This window comes from Styela clava, chromosome 2 (assembly GCF_964204865.1).
Source record: "Styela clava chromosome 2, kaStyClav1.hap1.2, whole genome shotgun sequence".
Classification (NCBI taxonomy): Eukaryota; Metazoa; Chordata; class Ascidiacea; order Stolidobranchia; family Styelidae; genus Styela; species Styela clava.
This window is the reverse complement of record NC_135251.1, coordinates 30989748-30999531: the sequence shown is the minus strand read 5'-3', so window position 1 is coordinate 30999531 and position 9784 is coordinate 30989748. Positions and strand designations below refer to the sequence as shown.

Genomic DNA, 9784 nt, shown 5'->3' with positions numbered 1-9784 from the left:
ATCATTTCTGAAAGGACTCCTAATGATGACATGAGATCAATAACAAAAAGACACTATTTTGTGCCTGCAACTAATAGGAAGCCAATGTTAAATGAAGGTGCGGCCCGCGGTTTTACCAATTTATTGATATTTGGCCCGCCTGCAAAAGAGGTTGCACGCCCTTGGTATACAGCGTAAAGATGTTGCACCTGTACATGTGGCCGACGATTTCAATTCACGCAAAATAATGTAATCAATATCAAATTAATCATTTTTTATGAACAAAATAGAATAGTCGATATGCGATGGGCATTTTTACAAACATAGATACGCGGTGGCAATAATAAAGTCAGGTAAGCTTGTAATAATAGATTTGGACTACATGAGTATGTTTATTTTAGCAATTTGAAGAAAGTAATAGAAATAGCAATTGAATCCGTTTGTATTCGAAAATTGATCATGGACTCCGATAAAATAAGACTAAAACAGGGTACATATACATTTCATATATATATGAAATATGTTTTGCTGACTAACTTAAGCTTAGGTAGGAAGATAAAATTGGACAATGATTAGTCCGGAATCAGGTCCCGTCAGAATAATATGTTGTTCACGATTTTATTGCAAGAGCGTCTATTCAGTGCCATTCAATAAATGACCATTATGTAAAAGGAATATATTAGTAAAGCGTTTCCCAAACTTTTTTGGCCACGCAACAATTACACTTTTTATCTCGCCTTGCGGAACACCAAAAAATGAAAGAGTAAAAATGATAAAGAAAACTGGTGTAATGTAAACTGGTTCCCAATGGGTTCTCGTGGCAGGTTGCTGAATGCGCCGCGAAAACTAACAGAATTGTGTTAAACATACCTAAAATATGATTAAATATTTTACATAATGCATTTCTTATGTTTTTTTATTTAAATGCTGTGTATAAGAATCAATGCATTTAGTGTTCGCCTCTAAAGTTACGTCTAATGGAGATAGAAGTACCCGCTGCAAGTTCGCGAGCTGCAGACTTACCGTCTATTCAGTAGATGAGTAATTTTTCAGCATTTCAATGTAAAACCATCAGGCAGAGATGGAGGAAGAAGAGTTGATCTTTTGCCTTTATTCTTTAGATTTTACCCTACTTGTTTGTCTATAGCAAATTCAATAGCATTGCAGTAAACTTGATAATGAACTTAACAGTCAACAAGCTTGGCGGATGGTTAATGAAAATACTACTACCCCACCCTAGTTAGTCCACTTTAGGCCGAATGTGACGCGATATCGAGCGGTCAATTGGGCGACAACTTCACGTTCAGTAGATCGCCATGGCGACCATTTTAGACGTATTTTTGATTCCTTTTCCACGGAACACTTCGAAGATGCTCGCGGATGCTCACCTAGTCACTTTGGAAAACGCTGTATTAGTATATCGACATTCTCGGGAAGTAGTGACGAACGCTTTTATTTCAAAAAAATATATATCCGGGCGTGTTGAACACGATCTCTGATTTACAATTCGTATCCGAGGTTACTGGTTGTTGTTGATATGAAGCACCAGTGGGAATTTGGACAATACTGAAGTTTTCCTCCCCGGGACGTCGTAGATTACGAAATATTGCATTAATATTTGAAACATATTCAGGGCCTTTTTGTTGAAGCAAAAATTCACATCTAAAAATAAAAACACTTTTATTATTACAGAAAACAAATGAATATTTAAAAAGAAATCAAAAACTCATTCGGACACTTACCGTGAAAAATATTTGGCATGTTCAATCCATGGATTATCTCGAAAGTCCCAGTTATGTAGTCCCCCATTGCAATAATAACATTTACAGCGGTCTCGATCATCTGCTATGTTTATATAATAAAACGCTGGACGTCCTGAAGTATGCGCACCACGATGGCGTACAACCTGAACTCAGGTTTTTTTTCAGGTAGGATTCAGGATATGCGACATCTTGGAGCGCGTACTTCAGGAGTACCAAAACGCTTTTACTAAACTAATACAAAAGTATGAATTGTTTTATTGAAGGGCATAAAACCTTGGGTGTGTCTCGGTATATTTATGTGTTTGATCTACTTTAATAAAAAGTATTCACCTAAATAGAAGAAGCCTGCATCAGCGAGTTGCTCAGATGTTGCTTGTATATGTCTTGGCCAGTGTTCAAATGATTGCAATCTTCTTGATCGATTCGCATAAGATGGATTGGTAGGATTATTACATGGAAAAATATTCGCAAGATCAATTCTGAAAAAAATATAAGCTTCATTAAAACATTAATAGAGATACAAAGTACAGAGTATGACGCCATTTAAATATTGTGGAGATAATAGTTTATTGCTCTTCAGTCTTCACATATATTGCAATGCATTTGTAATAAATTTTTACACATCAGTATTATGCCAATTAGTCCCATAATATGATGAAATATTGAGTTTATTTGCACCCTGTTTTGGTATTATTTTATCGGAGTCCTCGATCAGCAACATAAAGACTGCGGTTTAAAGATGTTGACATTCATGTAGATTGTAGACCTTATCCATTGATTGCAATTGCAATTGCAAAATCTAAAAGTAATCTACCTCGCTTTAAGATCGTTCGACTTTAAATGAAAATCCATTCTTGCTATTTCAGAATTTGGGAACAGACACTCAAAGTATAATCAAAGACACTAACCGAGGATAGTACTGAAATAATAATGCACTGTACCAGAAAAGTCAACTCGTCGCACTGTTATATTCGATTGTTTCTAACAGACGTTTGTTCAATCCTTCCGCTTTACTGAGGGTATTCAATCGGTATCTGATAGATAAAATGCCGTTAACTGTCTCGGTAATTGCGACGCGTATCGCGAACTCATACCCTTTAGCATGCTCGGCTGAAAACTTCCTGGGTATAATCGTCGCTATACATATCTACTATCTATTCATATATAAATGATACATTTTCCCTTTTAAAAATTTTTTAGTTACTTTACGGGGGCTCGTAAAATAGGTGTCCTCCCAGCTGCTTGGCACTGACGTAACAGTCGTACAAAATTTTTCTATTTTGTGAAGAATACCCACCAAAATATTACGACGAAGGTAGAATTTGTAGGCACAACTTATCACTGAATTTCAGCGAAATATCTTAGAGATGTGCATGCGGTTACTAACCAGCAGGTACAGCATATTTGTGGGCTGTTAAAAGACGGCTGCGTCCTTCCGTCGAAGGTGCTTAGAGAACATTTACGTTCCAACAATACGATGCAACGAGTATGTAGATATTTCGTAGATACTATTTTCTCGACATAACTTGACCAAAATAGGTAATTCTTTTTCCAGGTATACCTTTCTCTTCTTATGGGCGTTAAAATTCGGATAGAAATTACAAAACATATCAAAATCCGATTGCAGCACTGCAATACAATCCGCAATTGGCCAATGGATAATGCATCTTATGTCCGATCTTGATTTCGGGCACTTGAAGCTCATAGACAAATTGCATCCATCGCAGGAAGCGAAACTTTCACAAGAAAGCGCTATTTTTCACTTAGCCATCTCCAAAGTGCTAAATCTTTAATATACGAGCTATATATCTTACTCATTGTGAAACGAAATGTATCGATTTTCTACGCAGGTATACACTTTTTTGAAAACAACTTTTCAGGCCGAACACTTAGTTTTGCTTGAACTGGGATTACTAGTATACTTTATACTTAATTTATACGAATGCCCACATTTAAGCTTTGAGGACTGCATTGTTATATAACGAGATATTCCAGACATTGAAATATCAAAAGATGAAACTAAATATTTTATTCAGAAGCCAAATAATTGTACCAGGGAGACACCGCCAAAACCATTAGCAATGGCTCTGTTACAGTACATGAATTATCATCCAGTAATACAAGTTTTTATATGTTTGTCAAAAATCAGCGAACAAATGGTCTAGTCCAGGGCTACTCAACTGGCGGACCGCGGTCCGAATCCGGACCTTTCGAGTATTGGATTTGGACCGCACCTATTTATTTTGGATCATTAGCCCCACTTTTTTTAATTTCCTATTATAAAATGACTTTCATAGTTTTGAATATATACGAAAATAACTATAACACCATAATAAACAATTTTAATTTGCTACTAATCATTAGTCGGTCGAGGAAGTGCTCGTTTAAGGATGCCGAAATATTATTTCTGGAAAGACCGGACCCAAATAATTTTGAAGTTTTGTTTGCGGACTTTCGATAAAAATAGTTGAGTCGCCCTGGTCTAGTCGATATTTTTTATTTGTTGCACATTCGACTAAACTGACTTCTACCATGATAGACCGATCCACTCGTTTATATTGTGAATATTGGATATGCACAACACAAAAGCAGATAATCTTGGCGATTTGGAACTCACTTCTCAAATACTTGGCCAACTCGAAATAAGGCAAAAATAATTTATAGTTTGCCATCCTCTGGACATGGACAAGCGATTAATATTTTTTTGTTATAACCGACCAGGGCACGCTAAGAGTTGGGAATCATTTATTGTTCCCAATAACAGATAACTATTCCCGAACTTCTTATACATTACAAATCCTGCAATCAAACTAATAGTAACCAATCAAATTAATTGTCACACTTTATGGGGCATCCATTTTTAGTCTTAAAATAAATACCCCACTTCGATTACGAATATATTATTAGAAATTTGTAGAATCTTATCCTGCTTTTATTTAATAAAATTCTGACGGAGTTTCTTGGGTAAAAGAAAACTGACGGCGTATGAATTGAATTGTTTGGAAATGACATATTGAAAGTATTTAACTGCTAATATCAATCTCTAGTCCAAACAATACCCCTGTAAGATATTAAGTCAGGTACTGGAACAACATCTATCACAGTAAATGATAGAGTAACCGTATTGGATGCCGTTCTTAGAAACGTATTTCTAAAAGGTTAATATGCTACTTGACCGTAAGTGCACTTTATTGACAATGGCAATAATACAGTCATTACACAATTTCAATTTTCAATTTTTCCGCCAGGTATTATTCTGAAGAAGAAGACATTTTAGGAAGTCAAGACGATGAAGTTTCGGAAGGTTCGTACTAATTTGTTTATTGATAGATTTCAGTGAGATGGTATAAATTTATTTTGATTCAATCAATCGATAACGTATCGTTTATACCATTTTATTACTTCGTATGTATGTATGTATGTTTATTTGCCTCAAAAATGTAACAGTAACTGCATAATAGTTAAACGGTATAATAGTATAAAAGAGACTGGATACATGTTAAAGACCTTCAAACTTCAACTTCTACAGCACCACCTAGAAGACGAGGGGGTCGTTCTGCAAGGGCTAGACGGTCGTCGACCACGAGATAAGGCGGCATTCGCCCGTCTTAAACTGGACAAAGTTCTATACTGGAGGACAATCAGACCCTTTGGGGGACAAAGACGGGCACGCAATCGCCAATTGAACAAAACTCTTGTCCGCAAAATAATCTGCATAATAGTTAAACAGTATGAAAGAGACTGGATACATGTTAAAGACCTTCAACTTCTACTGCACCACCTAGAAGACGAGGGGGTCGTTCTGCAAGGGCTAGGCGGTCGTCGACCACGAGATCGGGTGGCATTCGCCCGTCTTAAACTGGACAAAGTCCTTTACTGGGAGGACAATTCGACCCTTTGGGGGACAAAGACGGGTACGCAATCGCCAAGTGAACGAAAACTCTCGTCCGCATAATAATCTGCATAATAGTTAAACGGTATAAAAGAGACGGGATACATGTTAAAGACCTTCAACTTTTACTGCACCACCTAGAAGACGAGGGGGTCGTTCTGCAAGGGCTAGGCGGTCGTCGACCACGAGATCGGGTGGCATTCGACCGTCTTAAACTGGACAAAGTCCTTTACTGGGAGGACACTCCGACCCTTTTGGGTACAAAGACGGGTACGCAATGGCCAATTGAACAAAAACTCTTGTCCGGAGACTTTATTTTTTCAATTCAACCGTAGTTGGATTTATTGTCGAAATGACGAAAATCAACGCCGTTAGCAAACTCCAAGATGAGTCTTCACAGATTTGTTTTATTTTTGTGTTTACAATAAAGTTAGATATAGAATTATATTTATTTTTATCAAGACAATATCGAAAGCCGTATGCTAATTTTATGATTTTTTTACAGCGGCCGCCGTTGCAACAAGGACTGAGACGAAGGATTGGCGGTGGAAATCAATTGTTTTCTTGGACTAATAATACTTATGGGAATAATTCTTCTTCCAATTGTCGATTTTTATTGTCAAAAGAAGAACTGGCTGCTAGATATTCCCTGCTTCAGTGAGATCATGACCAGAAAGCTGCAGATCCTGACAAAGACAAACTTTTCAAAATACGGAAATTTTCGTTGCTGATTTTGCCACTCTTTCAAAGTGAATATTCAGTGGGTCGAGAAATATTAATTGGCGAAACCTTGATCCCGTTAAAGGGCAGAATTAGTTTCCGCCAATTTATCAAAACAAAGCGGGCTTGCTTCGGGATCAAGGTTTGGGTTTTAGCTGAGTCTTCTACCGGCTATGTATCGCGACTCCAATTCTACACTGGGAAAGACCCGACTGCAAATCCAGAAAATGTACTTTCATCGCGTGTCGTAAAGTACCTTGTCGATCCGTTTGTCGGAATGAACCACCATTTATATGTAGATAATTTCTACACTAGTCCACAACTTTTCGAATATTTGCTATCTAAGGGGGTCTACGCCTGCGGCACATGCACATTCCGTGCCAATCGCATTGGCTTTCCAAGGAAATGATCATCAAAATAATAAGTCCTATTGGGATTGGAATGACATATTGAAGAATGGCTGGGGATTTGCTAGCCCAGTCATGGGTCGACAACAGAGCGGTCTACTTTCTGACGACAATTCATAGACCAGAATATGAAAACGATTATTCTGGAAGCAAAACTGAAACGTAAAGGAGGCAGTGGTCGAATTCCATCAAGATGCGCTGAAATTCCATGCCCCCTGTACTCAAAGACTATAATACTCACATGGGGAGCGTGGACCTAACGGATCAAATGCGGAAATACTATAATTTGACCAGACGGTCAAGAGTCTGGTATAGACGGGTATTTTCCCATCTTATGGAAGTTTCATTGCATAATGCTAGGGTTTTAGCCGAAAGCGTACAAGGAAGGCATCTGGACGAATTTTCGTTCCGGATGTCCATAATAGCCCGTCTGATTGGGAATCATAGGACCTCGCGACGCGTATCGGGGTCCGGCTCCTTTCAAAGATTACAGAACGTTGGCCGGCACTTTCCTTTGTTTAACATAAGGCAGGTGGTTTGCCCCGTTTGTTTCAAGAGAAATCAAGTGGCGTCACGAGGCAGTGATGAAAAATCTTATGTTTCGCGCAGCCGAGTCAAATCACCGAATGCGATGTTCATCTTTGCGTTCTAGCAAACAAAACTTGTTTTACAGACTGGCATACTAAATTAGAATACTGGAGATAGATTTATTCTAATGTTTTTGTAAATAGTGTTTTCTTTTCGCTTTTTGTTCATTGTATATTCATTTCGCATTTGACATTTTTTCTTTTTTGTTTGCACCAGTGTTGATAGTCATTGTGTTCTTTTCTTTTTGTTTTCACTTTTGTATTCAATAAATATACCATCATCTTGTCAATGAGTCTAATAAAACTTTGTTGTTTATTGTGCCTCAAGTCGGTGCCAGCCAGTTGCGCATGCAGCTGTATATGCAAGTGCGCATGCATTTGCAGTTGCACATCGCAACGTAACGTTTCGTAGTTTTCTACGTCGGGGAGAAAACTTTGTTCTTCTGTCTCATGGCACGCAATAACTCATGAGTAATGAAGTACGAACTATGCCAAACATGCATGATTGACTGATGAAGTCTTCAACGTTGCGACCGGGGTAGGTCAGATACAAAACAAAGTTTACGTCACCGGGAAGAATGTTATGTCTTTGTTTCACAATTCAAAGCGCGCAATGACACATTTATGAGCAATAAAGTGCTACCTACGCCAAACATGCATGGTCGATTGATGTTCTCAAATATTTTCGGCTAAATATTTCAGACAGGAAACAAACAAAGTTTACTTCATCGGGAAGAATGTTATATTTTTGTTTCAAGATAGAAAGCGCGCACAATCACGTGCGAACTACGCACAACAGGCATGGCCGAATGCGTTCGTTGACGCGAAGGAGTGAAGCATAAACTTCCGTAGTTTAATAACAACTTGGCTTACGAAACTGTTTCCAATTTATTTTGTGGCAAACTCTGATCACAAAACGATGAATGGAAGCGTTGAAAGCACAATTTGAAAATTTCAACCTACAGGGGCCATGAGGTAAAGCAAACCAAAAACATACGATAGAAAATTATCGCTTTTTTCGAATAAGCGAAATACCACGTAAATCCTTGCTCAGCAGCGACGCCTAGCGAATAGATTTATAGTCAACGGTTTCAGCAAACCTTGAGTGACGTCTTTGGGGTTTATGATCCGAGAATTGATGGCGCTTTGGATTGGGAACTCAAAAATGGGCCAGGGGCAGGGGCTGGCAGAGGGTTTTGAGCTGAAATTAGGTTCTAGCTGAAAACTTACCGCCGTGAGTTTGCTTACAGCTGATATTAGTTTTCACTATGTAAGCACATTTCAAGCGTGATATACTTGATACAAAATCGTATATGAGGAGCACCCGTACGAGTCAAATAACAGCATCGTTGCCATTGCGCGAATGAAACAAAACGTGTTCAATTTTTCACATTTAGATCTATATATACTAATAAAAAAGATCACTATAACACTACTAAAATACCACTAAAACATTAAAAACACTAAATCTTTGATTTCCTAAATATGCCTTATCGCCTTCAACCAAAAATAATGAACTTGAATTTAAACTTGAACTTATCCTAGTAATTTTGAGTTTACTCATCTTGTAGGTCCATAATTCAGATTCATCCTCCATTATTCGCAATTCTATAGAACACGTATCTTCTGCTATCAACCGCTGAAATGAAAACAAGAGGTACTATATTATATCAACATAACACAAGAAATCAAGGATATTTTAAAATACTTAGTGAAAAGTTATACGTATGAAATACCCACATGCTACAGGAAGGTCATTGTCAATCCTCGCTGAAGTTCTTGTTTTCACCCTTCTGTCGAAATGCAATGTTTTTTTAAGTTCCTGCCCCTGAGATTGAAAACATGGACGGTTATAATATATATATTGTATTGTGCCGTGAAATTTTAGGCTTAGGCTGAAATTTTAGAATACCAAGTAGAAAATAATACATATAGCATGAGTATGAGGCATAAAACAAGTATAAAATACCTACCTGTACATGTCAAATACGAAGACGACACGGACACCTGAAACAAACGTGAACCTGACTGAAATGAACACGTGCCGACAGGTCGAAACCGAGAGAGACAGAACACGTGTAACGACGGAATTGTGGGTAATTGTGGTCGGAGTCCACGTGAATGGGGAATACATTCGGAATGCGACGATTAAAACATTAAATAATTCATTTAAATATAATATTTCTAATTGGATCATTGTGAACGATCCAATATATAATCTGCTAACTCATCGATTTTGTAGATTTATATCGGTGACCCGTCAAGCCGCAAATTGATGCAAATATGTATTGACATTTCAGTGCGATATATTCGATGGTTATTTTATAACTTTCATGAGTTAGTTTAGAGGTCGGCAACCTGCAGCGATGCAGACCAGTTCAAACAAATATTTCTCGGGACGTCCCTTAAAAACGCTAATCTTCAGGAGTGGATATT

General features: G+C 37.8%; 1 protein-coding gene across 1 annotated transcript; it reads right to left on the bottom strand.

The window, feature by feature from the left end:
- Positions 1–418: 418 nt before the first annotated feature.
- Positions 419–9419, bottom strand: LOC120336305 (baculoviral IAP repeat-containing protein 7-like). Its single transcript, XM_039403959.2, has 6 exons — positions 9322–9419; positions 9089–9176; positions 8909–8987; positions 2073–2221; positions 1722–1821; positions 419–1641 (listed from the first exon to the last, which is right to left on the bottom strand). The coding sequence occupies exons 3-6, from the start codon at positions 8923–8925 to the stop codon at positions 1437–1439; spliced, it is 471 nt and encodes a 156-aa protein (XP_039259893.2). The 5' UTR covers positions 8926–8987; positions 9089–9176; positions 9322–9419; the 3' UTR covers positions 419–1436.
- Positions 9420–9784: the final 365 nt, after the last annotated feature.

Bases quoted from the DNA above. Each gene is read 5' to 3' on its own strand.
- LOC120336305 (XM_039403959.2), bottom strand. The intron at 1,822-2,072 runs GTGAATACTTTT...TAAACATAGCAG, and splicing joins TGCAGGCTTCTTCTATTTAG to ATGATCGAGACCGCTGTAAA. The intron at 1,642-1,721 runs GTAAGTGTCCGA...TTTTATTTTTAG, and splicing joins CATGCCAAATATTTTTCACG to ATGTGAATTTTTGCTTCAAC.